The following is an 18,339-nucleotide window of genomic DNA, read 5'->3' as shown; positions in this document are numbered from 1 at the left end:
CAATGACCCCGGGGCGAGGCCGATTTTGACCCAAGGGCTATAATTTGAACAATCTTGGTAAGGGTCTTACCAGATTATGCCTTATGCAAAATATCTAAGCTGTAGGCCTTTTGGGTTTTTACAAGAAGGTATTTTAGGTTTTTACTATATGTACATAGTGAAAATCAATGACCCCCGGGGCGGGGCCAATTTTGACCCCAGGGCTATAATTTGAACAATCTTGTTAGAGGTCTACCAGACAATGCCTTATGCAAAATATCTAAGCTCTAGGCCTTTTGGGTTTTTACAAGAAGGTATTTTAGGTTTTTACTATATGTACATAGTGAAAATCAATGACCCCCGGGGCGGGGCCAATTTTGACCCCAGGGCTATAATTTGAACAATCTTGTTAGAGGTCTACCAGACAATGCCTTATGCAAAATATCTAAGCTCTAGGCCTTTTGGGTCTTTACAAGAAGATTTTTTTAATTTATTCTTCTAATTCCTTTTGGTTGCCATGGCAACCAGATTTCTGCATAGTGGTTTTTCACAAGAAGATTTTTTAAGTTCACTATATAATCTATATAACACACACACAAACACACACACACACACACATACACACAGGTGAATTGCTATATGCTATATTGCTATATGCCACCGCATCGCAGATGTTGCGGTGGCATAAAAAGCTTACATTTGAAAAAACTTATCTTCAACTCTTGCATACTGAAATGCAAAAAACAACTTATCTCCCTTGCAGCAAATAAACAAGACTTAGATCTAGGGTAATCAATTCATCAGTCCTTGTAGACTTATTTCCAGATATAATAATTCCATAAATATTTAACATTAACTTTCATCAAGAACAAATTTTCTTTCACATATACATGCTAAATACCAACTACTTGTTTAATTCAATTTTCTTGGTTTATTAAGGGGTAGTATAATAAATATTAGCTCAAAAAATATCAGAGAACCTTTATAATCTCCACGCTAAAAATCTTTGCAAGAGCTAAAATAAACAAGAGCTGTCACAGGAGACAGCGAAGCTCGACTAATAAAAAACTGGACGAAGTAAGGAAGACAAAACTATGAAAGAAAAATCAATTATGTATAATTATGTATTAAGTTATAGTAAAAAATAGCATTGTTCACATAAATTCCAAGATAAAATGTTAAATGGTTCAGTCTAGATTAAATGATGGACAGGTTAATTAAGATAATATATGTGATCAGGTCCAATATAATACCGAAGTTAAGCAGCAAATTTTGTCACAAATCTTTTTCACATAAAAATGGGGGACTCTGATGACGTTTTTATTTAAAAACTTAAAAACACATTGCTATAAATTTCAAAACAAATACCATTGTCTTACATGAGTTTTAAACCTCATAAATTAAGCCTTTCTTGCATAGCAGACTGGCGTTTCCGTGGGTTTTACCCATGCCGGAAATTTCATCTGGCATGGGGGGTGCCAGATGAGTCGCGTGCCAAACAACAACGTCATTTTAGCGCCATTTATGAATGAACCGCGTTAAAATGACGTCGTTTTAGAAGGGAAATATGTCTTAGGATGACGTCATTTCGCCGTTGTTATTTAAGTTGTAAGTTCATACGCTATTGTAAGAAAATAGTTATGGATGAAATGACTTTAATTTCCATGAACATATATCATATTGAGGTAAACCATTTTAAATATGAAATAATATGGCAGAATATGCAAGAAAAAATATCTTTCATATGTTTGCGGTTCGGATTGGAATATCCGTCCCTCGGGAACCGGCCCATGGGCGGTAACTCGGCAAGCCTCGTTACCGCCCAATGGGCGGGTCCCCTCGGGACGGATATTCCGGTCCGAACCGCAACATATGACAGATATTATTATTCCTAATCCTTTACCAAACATGCAAATAAAATCAAATGTATACATTACCTCTTTTATGAATGCAGAACCTATCTTCTGGAAAAGTGGTTCATGGAAATCTAACAAATATGTGCTGAAAAACATAGTTATCATGTATATATAGTACATGTATTTAGTAATCAAGATAAGTGCATTTCAACCTGGACAATAACAAGTTAACATGATAGTTATAAACAACTCTCAATAAATAATGACTATATCTGCTTCAGAATTTTGTTAGGTTGATACTGGTGCACTATTTAGATAGATAAGAATTAGGATTAAACAAAATACAATGGGCATAAGATCTAACATTTTTCTGTTACAGTACTTTTAAATAGCCTAATGTAAAATTTTGTATTGTAATCTAATAAACTAATGCAGATCTAAAGGTTACTTTTTATAATCATACTTTAATAAACAATATAGTTCAAGATTTAATTTACCAGCAGTAAGTTTTGTTGAATCGTCCCCAGTTATCCAGTTGACTATACTTTACTTTAGGGTATAACCTGTAAATATTGTTATTTTATATATGAATCAAAGAAATTACTTCACTGTCAATGTCAGAAAGGGCAATACGAAAAAATATTTCAAAAACAATAATTGTTAATTATAATAGATATAATTATCATTATTTTTTTTTTTTTTCAGAATGATCACATGGTTATAGATTGAAACAATAGTAAAAGTTCAATAATCGATGAATATAAAACAAAAAATGTGCCCCATCACGACAAAACCAACATAGTGAGTTTGCGACCAGCATGGATCCAGACCAGCCTGCGCATCCATGCAGACTGATCAGGATCCATGCTGTTCGCTATCAGTTTCTCTACTTGTAATAGAGTTGGTAAGCGAACAGCAGGGATCCTGATCAGACTGCGCGGATGCGCAGGCTGGTCTGGATCCATGCTGGTCGCAAACCCATTATGTTGGTTTTGTCGTGACATGGCTCATTAATCATTTTTTTCTTCTTCTAATTTTCTACAGGAAACATTGAATCACCTTCAAATTTTCAGTATAAAACAATTCTTAAAACTTGATCACTGTTTAAAATTATACAACATGACTTATGCGAACAAGATTTGACCTTGTAATAGCTTTAGGTACGTGACCAGCAAAGCCAGGGAGTACGGGGATCATCCCAAGTTCTCTCATACGTCCAAGGATCTTGTGTTGTAGCACCAGCTGATCAATTATCCAGCTCTGTGGTAATGGTCCACCCCATCCTTCCATATTACCCATTCTTGCCCTGAGTTTGTACAATGTACAATTATAAATCTACATGTATTTATTACTTACTAAGTAGCCTTTATTTTTCTATTCTGTCCAAGAAAATATTTGAAACTTAGATGGATCTTAAAAAAAGACCTGACAATCCTCAATTTAGCATTATTTTAATTAGTTTTATATAAGAGTGCATTTAGGAGCATAAAAAACCTTAAGTTCAGGTAAATGACTGAAAACTTGTACCCATACTAATTATTACACTGGTTGGATGACATGCATAATATTATTTCTTCAACATGTTCAATAAATTAAGTGATGAACCTACATAGGTGTAAATATTATAGTTATCACATATCCAAAAAAGAACTGTACAATATACAGCAAAGAAGATACAGTATAACACTAACATTAAGTGACCTTTATGTTATGATTGCTTGTTAATATAGTTGCGTAATATTGTTTTTATTAAAATGACTTTATCATATTTCTGATTGATGCTTTATGTAATGAATTACTATTCCTTACCATGCAAGAAAAGCTGGCCCAGCAAAATGATGTCCAAGGTCTTCATCAGTAAACCCCAGTTTTTTGTACACCTTTAACATGTTACAAACAAGAGGGCCATGATGGCCCTGAGTCGCTCACCAGATACAACTGCTTTTCAGTGTTGGAATGTCAATATATTCTTATATTAAATTTGAGCATATAATAAAATCAAATTAATATGAGCAAACTTGATAAAAGACTACCTAAGAATGCTAACAAAGTTTGGTGATCATTTAACAATTATTTCAGTAGGAAATGATGTTTAAACATATATCTATTTTTAACTTTAGCGGCCCTACAAGGGGCCAATCAAAATAATATGAGCAAACTTGATAAAACACTACCAAAGAATGCTACAGACAAAGTTTGGTGATCATCCATCAATTAGTTCTGTAGGAGAAGATGTTTAAATGTTTTTCTATTTTTAGCCCTAGAGACCCCTTAAAGGGGCCAATCAAAATAATATTAGCAAACTTCATGAAAGACTACCCAAGAATGCTAAAGACAAAGTTTGGTGATCATCCATCCATTAGTTCTGTAGAAGGAGATGTTTAAAGGTTTTTCTATTTTTAGCCCTAGAGACCCCTAAAAGGGGCCAATCAAATTAATATGAGCAAACTTGATAAAAGACTACCCAAGAATGCTACAGACAAAGTTTGGTGATCATCCATCAATTAGTTCTGTAGAAGAAGATGTTTAAAGGTTTTTCTATTTTTAGCTCTGCTGACCCCTAAAAGGGGCCAATTGGAATGACATGAGCAAATTCAAGTGTGACTGTCACAAGGATGCTACAGACCAATTTTGAAGTAAATCTGCAAAGTAGTTTCAGAGAAGAAGACGATTGTTGAGGCATGACGACGGACGCTGGAGCATCCCCCTTTGATACTAATAGCTCACCCTGAGCCTTCGGCTCTGGTGAGCTAATAAACAATGATACAGATAGGTAAAATACATTCTTTTATTATAAACCTATAGTTTTATTATTGTTTCCTGGGGAAAATACAATCATTTTAACAGAGTCAGTATAAGCATCACTATCATTGAGAATATATACATGTATATAAAATATTGATGTTGGTAAATTAACTACTATCATAGAATATTTAAATACAGAATTATCAATAATATTTACCCTTTGGAAGATTGCTTCCTGCCCAGTGAATGCCAGGGGAAGGTTGATGCCATTCATCGCCATCCAGTCTATATGTCGCTGCCATTTTGACCAGTCCCACCAAACAAATGTGTAACTGAAGGTGCAGACATTCTCGTAATACCGAAATCTGTAATACAAAAATTCTAAAAAATAAATAAATATCTTAGCAATCTTAGAAAAGAATTATATTAAAAGGTATTATACAATTATTGACTAGTGAGCCATTGAATATGATGTAATATTCACCGGCAGATGACATATTGCTGCGCATACAAAAATAATTCAAGTTTATACTCATTATTGCGGTGTAACCCTTAACTATAATAGTAAAGTATTGATATTTTAATCGAGAAATATGCCATAAAGAAAAAAAAGCAACAATTATTTTTTAATTAACACGCGTAATTAACAGTCTACGGTGTATGATCATTGAATATGAGTCTCAATCTATTTTTAGACTGGGAAAATCCAATTCAGCCAGTGAATATGATACTACACCCAGTAAATATGATTTTATAAAAAGTTCTGTTGACTACTGTTTGGACCAATGAGATTGCAGCTATATTTAGATCATATAATAAAAAGCTATATCTTATGAAATATATTTATCAAATTTATAAACCATAGAATTATGTTGTCAATATCCGTAAGAGTTGTAACAAAGAATGTCTCTGTTATTTAACACACATGAATATTGTACATACACAGAATGAAATGTTCTGGACCAAAATATCATTATGCAATTTTACATAAAATTTTAACCGTTTAGCAATGATTTTGTGCATGCACCATTGGCTTTTCAAGCAATATATTAAAATATTTCTTTTATACAAGTTTTTGGAAGTTTCAAACGGTAATATTTGCTCCAGATACGAAATACATATAGCTTTATACACTTTAAAGATATTTTTGTTTAATACTAAATATTGAAAAGATTAAAGTGACAAGAATGCGCAAGGTCAAGTAGATGTAACTTTGACCAAGAGGGGAGTGTAAAATCTGAGTCTATATATTTAATTACTGCAGGCATCAGGAAAATATACTTGTTTTATTATTATATTTATCAGATACCTAGGCTGTATCATGCATGTTAAGTGCTACTCTCAAATATGTAGAGACTGAAAACAGAGAAAGGCAAATACTTTTATGACAACATATAAGACCTAAATTCATCAATGCTTTCAAATAAAACTAAAATAATTATAACAAGAAACATGGCAATGCCATGAAACCAGGTTTTCAATTATCACCATTGTAGATAAATATGTTGTATTTGAAATACAAATACAAGCAACAAACAATGTAACTATGTGCAATGTAAAACATGAATAATGTAGGAGGAATTGCCACTGAAGAAGTGTTCACTATAATATTATGTATAAGGAAAAAAACAAAGGGCCATAATTAGGTCAAAAACTATCCAATCACAAAACCCCGACAATATGTGCCAGGGTGCTTGATGACAAAGCTTCTGTGAAAGTTTGAACAAAATCCGTTGAGAAATGTAGGACGGGTTCAGCACAGAAGAATTTGTTCACTATAATTATATTGATAATTCTGTATAATGAAAAACAAGTTACAAAGTAGACATGAAATAATATATCATATCTTTTTTAAATTATCTCCAAAGATGATATGACCTTTGACTGCCAAATCAAGTTAAAATCATGTAAACAGGATTTTCAATGTTAATGTCACTGTGACCTTGACCTTGGAGCCAGCCATGCGGAACATGCATTCTGCACGTCATCTTGATGTGGTAAACATTTGTCTGAAGTTTCATCAAAATTCTTCAAAGGGTTGAAGAGTTACAGAGCGGACAGGATTTTCAATGTTAATGTCACTGTGACCTTGACCTTGGAGCCAGCCATGCGGAACATGCGTTCTGCACGTCATCTTGATGTGGTAAACATTTGTCTGAAGTTTCATCAAAATTCTTCAAAGGGTTGAAGAGTTACAAAGCGGACAGGATTTTCAATGTTAATGTCACTGTGACCTTGACCTTGGAGCCAGCCATGCGGAACATGCGTTCTGCACGTCATCTTGATGTGGTAAACATTTGTCTGAAGTTTCATCAAAATTCTTCAAAGGGTTGAAGAGTTACAGAGCGGACAGGATTTTCAATGTTAATGCCACTGTGACCTTGACCTTGGAGCCAGCCATGCGGAACATGCGTTCTGCACGTCATCTTGATGTGGTAAACATTTGTCTGAAGTTTCATCAAAATTCTTCAAAGGGTTGAAGAGTTACAGAGCGGACAGGATTTTCAATGTTAATGTCACTGTGACCTTGACCTTGGAGCCAGCCATGCGGAACATGCGTTCTGCACGTCATCTTGATGTGGTAAACATTTGTCTGAAGTTTCATCAAAATTCTTCAAAGGGTTGAAGAGTTACAGAGCGGACACAATTTCGTTTGACGCCCGCCCGCCCATCCGCCCAGCCGCCCATCCGCCCATCCGCCCGCCATACCCCAATCTAATAACCAGGATTTTCAAAATTGAAAACCTGGTTAAAAATACCTATCATTTGTAGTGATAGAGAGGCCAGGTTTAGGGATCACTGGTAGAGGACTTGGAAGGTTAAGCTGCTCTCCACCCCAGGTAAACTGACATCTGCACTTTGTCTTCAGAAAATAATAGAAGCCCATAGCTGCAGCAACCCCTGATGTAGCTGTTATTGTTACATTTTTACCATCTGACATCAGCTGAATAAACATTATTTACAGAAACATTAGAAATGATCATAAAAGTAAATAAACAGGGCAATATACGCCTGATTGCAAATCTACAAGAAGGTACCGGTATGTGTCATGGACAAAAATAAGCCTTAAAGAAGGATAGCAAATACATTATTGTAAATAGCTCATGACTTTTCAATCAAATGTAAGAGAAAAATATACAGTCTGACTTTTTCTAAATAAGTTAACATTAGTAATGGAAGATAACTGAACATTATGACTTGATTTCATTTTGATAGAAAAAAGTCAATTAAATCACAGTGACAATAACTTGATTGCGGAAAAAATATAACTTGACCAGTGTTTTGATATTACATAGTTACTTGCATGCAAAAATTCAGTGAATTCCTTATAAAGTTATTCTGTTCATGCAAACATTTGCTGAAAAGGAGGTATTACTCTTCCAATAATGAGTTGATTGCAATGAAAATGGAACTTCACCTGTGTTTTGATATAACATACTTACAACAATCACTGAAATCCTTCAAAGTTATGCTGTGGAAGCCAATTGTCTATGAATGAACAGAAGGACTAAAATGGGATAAAGGGCTATTTCTATTGTTTGTTAGAGGGCCATTGGCCCTTTATTCTCTTGTTATGGAATTAAGTCTATTGTTCTTTCTGGTTCCATCTATCTATCCTATCCTATATATCTAATTTTTTTTTGCAGTGTGAACGTTCTCCCTGAATTAACATTACCATTTTTTTCTTTGATCTCAAAAACCCCATAAGCAACACATTTATCAATCCATAAGCAACCTTTTCCCACAGAAGTACAAGTCTGTACAGAATGAACATGGATATTCATCACATAATATCACTTGAGTCTGTGCAGACAGACGGACAAACAATCCCATACCATAACATACCACAATATGTCCCAAAGGTCCTTGGGCAAATAAAAACAAGTTTTTAAAACAAAATTACAGATTACTCATGAGTGCTGGTAAATTTTTCTTCATGTAAGTTAAGAATTTTCTTCAGAAAGGAGCTTGATCTTATTGCATTATCATTGTAACATTTTTTGCCATATACATGTAATTAGTAAAATTCATGTTTACCATAAACAAATTTTACAAATACTGAGTACTTACATTAAATGTGTCATGAAATTCTGGATCCTTGTTTTTGATAATGTCAACTTGAAAAGTATTTGATTTAGGACCAATTATTCGAGCAATCAAATCTAGAGCTGCCTGGCGTTGGTCATTCAAACTTGCAGAGGGCCGAATATGGTCAAGATTGGGATAAACTGAAATACAAATAAATATTACAGTAACAAGAGTTGCCATTTCCATTTTAGGGTTCTTTATGTTTATGCTAACACCAACCTTCAATGGTTAACCCATCAAGAGTGACTTTCTAAGTTTACTATTAGCAATAGAATTACTCCAGAATACAGAATATTTGAGAATTTCCCAGCTAATTCAGAGTACAACTTTTTACAACTTTGTGGTTTGTTTGTTTGGTTGTTTAGCTGGATTTTAAGTCACACCACCACTGTACAGGTCATATGGTGACATTTGAGTTTTTGCATGGTGAAGGGAGACCTCAGGTGCACCTTTGTGCACTATTTCAGGCACAAACTGGCACCTGAGTAGAACCACTGATCTTCCATAAGCTAGCTGGATAGCTTTCTCAATTGAAAGAATTTAAAGTCCCTAAGTGACATAATCCATGGTTATATACCTAAAATAATTGATCCGACATATATTACATTATGACCTCAAAATCAATATTGGTTGTCTACTGGCCATGTGCAATGACTACTTAGTTACATACACCATAGCTTATTGTTGAGCTGACAAGGACAGCAGGATGTATACACTTTTTAAGAGTGGGGGGGCATAATAAACACCAACAAAGATATGGTGTACTACCTGATGCTGATACAACAGTGAACAGGATGGCAATCCGAATCATGGTTGTCTCTTAATAGTCAATAATGTGATCATGTGCAGTGAACCCGGATAAACTGTAATCTGAAAAGTTGATAAAATGTTCATATTTATCTCAATCAAATTATAGTTATAAAAACAGGTATTCTATTAACATGAGCATATTGTTTCTTTCGTGTAGTTATCTTAAGCACTGTTCCTTCTCTTGAAATTGTGAATAGGTGAATGACAGACTGTTCCCCCTCCTACAAGTACCTCACCCTGATGGTTTCCCTATAACCATTTCCTCCCCTGACAGTTCTCACATTTTTATCAATTATTTATTTAATTTTTTTTTTAACAATGGAAATTTACTGTAATCATTTCCTAACGTGGTGAGAATTATAGGAAAAAGTGTAGGCAATGTTTTTATTTTATAAGCGTAGGCAATGTTTTTATTTTATAAGTAAAATGATTAAGGGAAACGTTTAAAAATGTGTTATTTAGATACTATACTATATGCAATCAAGTTGTCGAAGTAAGACAAGATCTACTGGTTGGAGACCACCAAAACTGGACAACCACAAAACCCGGATGCCCATGAAAATGCATGATTTAGGTTTTTTTTAGTTGTTCAGTGGTTCAGTCGCTTTATATCAACAATAACTGCATGTTTGGTCTATAATTTAGTAAGTAAATTTATTTCAATTTCCGTAAACGGTAATATTTTAATGTGTTGTTCAAGAACGTTGACATTGAAAATTTGGACGTCAAGAGTGCAATACCTGACCTCTTATACTAGCTATAATCATTTGCAGAGTGAATAACAGAATATCCAAAACTTCAGCATTTGCTGCTGAAATATTTTATATCACGTTAAAAATAAAAAATTAAAACACAAAAGCTTTTATTGAATTAAATCAGCATCATGGACATATCTGTCCGGACACATGGTACTGTAGTGTGGACAATTTAGGTAATTTTGATACCCTCCTTAACAGGCCTCAGATATAAATGTCAACATAATCAGAAATAAACAAAGTAGTCCGTTAGTTAGGAAAAGAACCTAGCTGCACTGTGTCAAATTTTAAGAACTCTAGCTTTAAAATTATAAAATCTGTATGGAAAAATGTTCAAAAAGTGTCCGATTCGTGGTCCCCAAACAGTAAACATCACAGATTTCTTAAAGTTATTTATTACATGCAACGAAACATTAAATATTTCTGGAGAGATCCTGCTTAAAATGTTTTAAATTGATATTTTTATCTGTCAAGAATAGTATGTATACATGTTAACACCTTTTTCCAGGTATTTTAATGCAATCAACACCTTATTGTCAAAGGGTGAGAAAAATGTGCAGCCTGACCGGGACTTGAACCCGGGATCCTTGAAATACCGTACCACGGCTCTACCGACTGAGCTATCCAGCCGCTTACAAATCAATCTTATCCTCTAAATAGTGAACAGTTCTGAACCATGACATACTCCCCTGCTATATTGAAATTCGTCCTCAAATTTCTAATGGGTAAAGAGAACAATGTGAAATTGAACTCGGAGCTTATACCATCACGGTCCCCCGTTGGGCGCCAAATGTCACAGGGTGAGAAAAATATGCAGCCTGACCGGGACTCGAACCCCGGGACCCTCGGAATACTGTACCGTGGCTCTACAGACTGAGCTATCCGGTTGCTTACACATCTTCTCCCTTAAATAGTGAACAGTTCTGAACCGTGACATTATGAAAATTATGGTTACGGAATAGTGATTAATTGAAAACTACATGTAATTATCATAAAGGTCTAGTGATAAATTAACTCCATTCATTTGTTTAAATACTAAGTCAAGTCATAAAATTATAGATATCTTCTGGTATGTCACCAAATATTAACTTTTTTGGTACACAGGGAGGAAACTGGTAAGGCATGAAGGGGGTGAATATGAAGTTTGACAACCGAACAGGTGAAGCAAACTAAAGCTAAAAAAACAATGGCAAGGCATTATCCTAAAATTTCAGTAAAAACTATGATGTTATGTCATGTTATAAATTGCGAAATGACATAAGCTTGCATGGAAACATTGAAACATTATTTACTTTTTTTATACTATGGACTATTTAATCAGGATCATCTTACTACCACACCGGTTTATACCTTACCGTATAGGCTGAGCACCACTAGTGCTTTTTGTAGGTTAAATATCACTAAACATTTTCCTTCTACTAAAAAAAAGAACGCTAATGTTGGCAGTCAACATTTGGTGAAAATATCTTTAAATTATGTACTGCTTTATCATTTTAAATGAACACATCCTATAACCAATCACCTGTATCGGCAATCACCATGAAAATGTTTTTGTGTCATCAATGATTCTACTATAATATTTCAGTAATAATGGCGTAAGCCAGAGTCTTTCAAATAGAATCTATTTGGAAGACCCTGCTTAAGCCAACAAATTTCTCAATTAAAATCTTTCAGCAAATATATAGGATCTAGGCCATGTAAATTAATACAAGAGGATATAAATGTATTTCTCTATATAAGTTTATGAAAACTAAGTACCCCCAATTTTACAAAGGACCACAATGCATGCTAAACCAAAAATCTAAGTTCTGGGCATAGTAGCTTCTGAGTAGTAGACTTTTAAAATCAATTTCCAATACAAGTCCAAGTAAAAAGGTGACCCTTGTTGGGCTATATAAGACCACATGGACATGATTTTCCTCATTTTATATAGGCTTACTAGACAATGCTCTAGCCTTAGACTCAAGAAGATTTAAGATTTTTCTAAAGATTTTTTTAGAAGTCTATGTAAAAAACAGTCACCACCTGTATATTGATTTATTTAATGTTTGTAAAATAAATACCTTGTAGTTTCAAACAAGGTTTGAATGTGTTTTCCTTTGCAAGTAAAGTTAAAATAAGTAACCAGCCTGCGCTAGTCCAATTTTGACACCAGGGATGTGATGAAGATTTTGTAGTAGGTTGTAAACCAAATATCTAAGTTCTGGGTATTGAAGTCCCTTAAGATTATTTTAGGTTAATTGTTTGCTCCTTCCTATAACCTACTGTGCCTCAAACTGGATCCATATATATTGCAGAATGCCACCAAATGATTGTTCCTATGTAGCTTGGTCAAAATCCAACTTAATCTCCTAACATTGTTGTGAAAAGAAATTGTGGTGAATAATAAACAACATGCACTTGTGGAAAAAATGCTAAGCCACTGCATTAATACAACACTAAAAATTAGGAACAGAAGTAAATTATCTTTTGTTTCTATACAATTAAACTTGGCCATATTGCAGTAGTGTCTAGTGAATTTGGTGGTCAGGGCCATATTTCAGCATGTCAAATGAAAGATAATGTGCAGATGTGTCTTATGTTCAGATACAAAGGCCATAGTATTATAACTTTAGACATTTACATAGCTGTATTAACTTTGAAATACAGTTATGGTTATTTTCTTAAATACGGTCTTTTCAATTTAGCAGTACCTATTTCTGAAAACATAAAAAACATTTACAATTTAAAACCATCATTAGAGACAATCTATATTATTTAAACTAATCTATAATACCTTCCTTTACAAAGAAAAGGTATTCATTTTGCGAATCATAATGTCCTTATAAAGTCCTCAATTCATTTCATAGATATCTCTGAAAAGCAAACATCTCTCTTGCTAGAGGTCATGACCTTTAGACTAACTTCTGGCTGTTGTATCTTTTCTTTTTTTATAGAAAAATTGCATATGATGTACACATGCATAAAAGGCATTCCAATATGTGTAGTTTCCCTTCCATTATTTAACTCATGAGCTGGGGAATGATTTGAAGAAAAACATGTCCTCCTGGGGTGGGGCTATATTTTACCCTAAGGCTACAGTTTGAATCATCTTAATAGAGGTTCACTAGGCAATGTTCATGTTTATTATCTATGCTCTAGCCTATGTAGTTTTGAAGAAAAAGATTTCATTTTAATTTTTTACTATATACATATAGGGACAACACATTTACCCTGGGGTGGGGCCAATTTTGATCCAAGGGTTAAAATTTGAACAATCTGGGCAGATGTCCATATGCCTCTGCTCTAGGCTTTTAAGTTCTAGAGAACAAACATTTTTTATAATTTCTTCTATTAGTCCTGGTTGGCATGGCAATCACATTTCCACACGGAATCAAATTCTTTAACAGCTTTGGAAGCCCTTCATCCAAGGAACAATCCTAGCAAGTTTTGTTGAAATAGATCTGTGTTGTTTTTAAATTTTTATGTTCAGTAACAGACATGTGCTAGATGCCACTGCATCACAGATTGTGGTGGCAGAAAAACCAACATGAGCACTGTTCAGGTGAGCTTAAACGAAAAGAATGCGCATGTTTCTTTTTGAGTGATTGTTTGAGTTTTAAGTAAAGATAATATGCCCCTGCATGCATTATTTCAGGCACAAAAATAGCAGCCTGGGATAACCACCAACCTTCTAAAAACTATCTGGAATACCTTCCTCTCTGTCAGGATTCAAAACATATAGCAGTGGACAAGCGTTTGAGCCACTGAGCAGGGATGTTTTAGAAAATTTTTCATCCAATTACTGTACTCATCCTTCCTCTCTTACAAATGTTAATCATATGTTGTAGGGAAGTAATTGAAACAAACAAATATTAAAAATTTCATGTTACCAACCTTGTGGCCAGATAACTTTTTATTTCAATAATAATGTATTTTAGTTGAAGTCAAAACAACAGAACTAGAAATAAAATCACAATAAGCTTCAATAGATATAGGTAGAGATAGAAGGAGAAAAAAGTAAGAAAAATAAATTTCCATAGCACAGAAAGGAACAATACATGCGACTCCATAAAACAGCTAAAGAACTAACAATATACAATTACATTGGTGGTAATACACCAATTAGAACAGATAGGCTATACATTGTACTCTCTAAGTTTATATACAGACTATTATATGCCAGTGTATATCCCCAAATTACAGAACAATATATATATAATCACTTATTCCTATGTATGATGGCAAAAACTTAACACTTTTGATAAACTTTACAACAAAACTTGATTTCGATGTTTTTCCCGATTAACTAGGCAGACCTTCTACAACAACTGCTAAGACTTTGTTCGCACTTAAAACTTTCCATATGTTTAATATCCACATTCAAATTATAATCATTTTCCTCTTTTTTACAGCAACAGTAATCATTTCTGACATTGCCAAATCCTTTGTTACATTTTAATTGAAATATAGTTAGGAATCAAACAAAATAGGAGTATTTATGTATCCTTTCAATTACAAATAAATCAATTTTGATTAAATAAAGTCGTAACTTTTACAGATCATCTTTAAAACATTTCATAGACATTTCTTAACAGAAATATCAATAATTTCCATTTGTCTCTTAGGAACAGATTTTTGTTTAAAATAAATCTGCTGAGTGATAATAGCTCAATGCCACATTTAACAGAAGCACAGCGCTTAAATATTCAAACATTACTAACAGTTCATACAGTGATGTTCCAAGCAACATTAAAACTATCTTAGATGTAGAATTTAAATAAATTGATAAATGTGTAACAAAAGTATAAAACAATGTGGGGGTATACAAGAGATACAATATAACAACAATGCCTAGACCTGAGATATACTGATTACAGTAAGCACTTCTCATTTGAGCCGGGCCATGACAAAACCAACGTACTGCGTTTGCGACCAGCATGGATCCAGACCAGCCTGCGCATCTGCGCAGTCTGATCAGGATCCATACTGTTCGCTTACCAACTCTATTACAAGTAGAGAAACTGATAGCGAACAGCATGGATCCTGGTCAAACTGCACGGATACGCAGGCTGGTCTGGATCCATGCTGGTCGCAAACACATTATGTTGGTTTTGTCATGGCATGGCTCATTTACCTATAAATATACACCAATATTTATATGTGCACTTAAATAAACAACTATGGTAATGTGAAAAAACTATAGGTCTACACTGAGCACCAGCTTGTCAATAAAGCATTAAAGAAAAGAAAAATATATATGACATATGAGAGAATATGACTTGAATTGGACTTTGTTGCATTACTAAGCAGGTTATTATAGATGCTTCTATCTTTCAAATAACTTTATTACATCTCAGTTTGTTTCATATTTGTTTGAATGGATATTTTTGTAACATTGCTTAACAGTTACAAAGTAGAGAAATCAAATCATCATATTGAAAGAGTTCTCTTGTTTCTGCTGTGCCTAAAATATTATTAATAAAATTTGCAGCATATACATGTTTTCATATCCCATGGTCAGTCATTAAACAACTTTAATGCTGAGCCAACAAAATATGAAACAAAAATATTTAAAAATATCTGCAACTTAAAAATTAGACCAACAAATAGTTTATAGAATTCTTCACTCAAGTACAAAATTTTCAAAGTCTAGTTTGTTTCATTTAACATGTAATCAGAGTAGCTGCACTTTTCAGATGATCAAGTATTTTGAGCTGAAGTTCACAATGTTTATACTAAACAGTTGGATAAAAATCGACTCCAAATTGATATTTTTTGTTTAGCATTAATTTATTATTTAGGTTTCGCCACAGCCTTTATCAGATAATAACTTATTTTATACACTAAGCAGGACAGACTTATGAACCATTGTATTTTCTTCTAACAAGTTCTCAACAACAAGCTAGGTTTGAAAAGCTTCAGAAGTCTATGATCACAGTAAGCAAGGTTTACAGTTTCAGTGTATTAGAGAAAACGTAATATTCCATTTTTTAAATACTTTCTATTCAATGAAATAATCTAAATGTACATGTAATATAATAAGAGTATGTATTTAAGTAGGTGCAATTATTTAACCTAAAGTAAAATTAATATATTTAAACCAAAAGTAAAGTTAATAAATGTAAACCAAAAGTATATTTATAGAGAAGAAAACGACTGAAAATTACAGACGACCAGACTATTTTTAACAAAACATAATGAACACAGTTACTGCTAATGTATCACAGACATATATATATATATAAATGCACGGACAGCTTGTGCAAAAATATGAACACCAAGCACAAGCTTCTCGAGCCTTATGTACAATTTAACCTTAATCCCTTTATTTTACATAATGAACTCACCCTGTAAATAAACCAGCCATGTCCATTAATAATTCAAGGGTGTTTCACACAATAATGTTAGAATAAGACAACCAGCCGTGTAGAGACAGGCCATGAACGTTCACGTCTGACCACATGCTTTTTTACTGGAAGCATAGGTACATCATTATTGATTCTATCATTCTACAGGTTCAACAGAAAACCTCTATTATCCTAGAAATCATTGCAGGGGAAAAAGCTAGAATTACTATTTTGCATCTAATTTTTGTTTTACCTTTCACTCACAGCATATAGATCTTACAGAAGTGAGACTGTTCTATTTGATAATACCAAGATATTCTATGTAAACCTAAGTAAACATACATACATGAAATCAAATTCCATAGATGCAGGTGGTTATCTAAATAGCAGATGAGTTTTAAACATCTTAGAAATTACAATAATTCATCTATACTAGAGATATCTAAATATTTACTTATGTTATATGATACCATAACTTTATTGCAAAAGGAAAGACATAACTTTTCTCCCTGAAACATTTCATACTTCACACAATGAATAAGCCATGAGAATATAATAATGAAAATGAAAAGATTATCCTATCTAATTGTATGAGAATTATGTACAAAAATACAATAATAATTTTTAAGTAGCTATATACAGAACATGAAATATTTCTCATGTTTTTACACAGAAAATGTACAGAGATAACAACAAGTGAAACAAGCTCTAAAATAAGAACTATACACAACAGTCAGATAATAAATTCTAGATACTTGAAGTCTTTGATGAAATAAATAAAATTGTAATGGCTAGATTCAGAAATGAAAAATAGACTTTAGAAGTTATAGGTTCAATTCGCAACACAGTTTTTTAGCCATACAATAGTTCTCTTTACCTATTACCCATGTAGATTAAAGTTTATAAGAGTTATCTTCCTTACATTTTAAATTTCATTCATACAAGAGTTACCTGTACCTTTCCTTACAATACATGTATATAAAGAGTCGTCTCCCTTACATTTATATTCTAGTGATGTAAAAGTTATCTTCCTTACATTATATATGTTTATCTGATTATCATTAAGTTCATGCATATAATGAGATCAAAAAGAATAATATTTACAATGGACAGCTGTTCTAATCTAACATATACAAAAATATACAAAATAAATCGAGACCAAACATATACAAAATATCAAACTGAACAAACTTGTGAAAAAAATATGAAGGATTGAAAAATGATGGTAGCCTGAAACAAAATCAAATTTAATTTCTTCATGATGATGAAATGCCTTGGTGATTACATGAAAATAAAGAAACAAGTATTTACAATTTTCCTTATACAAGTTCAGAGTATACAATATTCCAATAAATAACTTTTAAACAAGTTTGACTTGAACAATATGGTATTAAAAATCTAAAAAAAGAAAAAAATCCAAAAACAAACAAAATAATAGGATAACTTAATGCCATTTATTTAGTCTTCATTTAGATTTTGCTAAAAATATACAAATTAATTCATTGACACATATGCAAATCAAATCAGTAGATTACAAGAATCCAGACCTTTGACATGTTAATATGTTAATTAAAAATTGCTAAGTGGTCCAATACCAGAGTGTCTCAAATTCAACAAGTCTACTCTATAGGAATCTATTCCATTCCAAAATTGTGTAAACATCAAAATATGTTCTTTTCATTTAAACAAACATAATAATTATTTCATTTTATTACATGTATATAAATCAAATATCAATTGTAAAAGTCAATATCCAGTAAACTTGAAAAATTCTGT

General features: G+C 33.0%; 1 protein-coding gene across 3 annotated transcripts in view; it reads right to left on the bottom strand.

Moving 5' to 3' along the window:
* Window positions 1-11,591, bottom strand: part of LOC132734066 (alpha-N-acetylglucosaminidase-like) — a 31,955-nt gene extending 20,364 nt beyond the window's left edge. Inside the window, exons 1-9 of one of the 3 annotated variants that reach the window (XM_060720771.1) lie at window positions 11,527-11,591; window positions 9,438-9,539; window positions 8,652-8,809; window positions 7,340-7,524; window positions 4,798-4,945; window positions 3,645-3,715; window positions 2,980-3,141; window positions 2,333-2,398; window positions 1,917-1,980 (exon numbers count right to left, since the gene is read on the bottom strand). In XM_060720771.1, the coding sequence (XP_060576754.1) occupies window positions 1,917-1,980; window positions 2,333-2,398; window positions 2,980-3,141; window positions 3,645-3,715; window positions 4,798-4,945; window positions 7,340-7,524; window positions 8,652-8,809; window positions 9,438-9,480 (897 nt within the window). In that variant the 5' untranslated portion in view covers window positions 9,481-9,539; window positions 11,527-11,591. Of the gene's footprint in view, window positions 1-1,916; window positions 1,981-2,332; window positions 2,399-2,979; window positions 3,142-3,644; window positions 3,716-4,797; window positions 4,946-7,339; window positions 7,525-8,651; window positions 8,810-9,437; window positions 9,540-10,732; window positions 10,755-11,526 lie in introns of those variants that run through there. The other 2 variants (XM_060720770.1, XM_060720772.1) reach the window with 2 other exon arrangements.
* Between the last annotated feature and the right edge of the window lie 6,748 nt (window positions 11,592-18,339).

This window comes from Ruditapes philippinarum, unplaced genomic scaffold (genome assembly GCF_026571515.1).
Source record: "Ruditapes philippinarum isolate M1 unplaced genomic scaffold, ASM2657151v2 ctg1230_1_1_1_1, whole genome shotgun sequence".
Classification (NCBI taxonomy): Eukaryota; Metazoa; Mollusca; class Bivalvia; order Venerida; family Veneridae; genus Ruditapes; species Ruditapes philippinarum.
The sequence above is the reverse complement of the archived record's forward strand: the minus strand, read 5'-3'. Positions and strand labels throughout refer to the sequence as shown.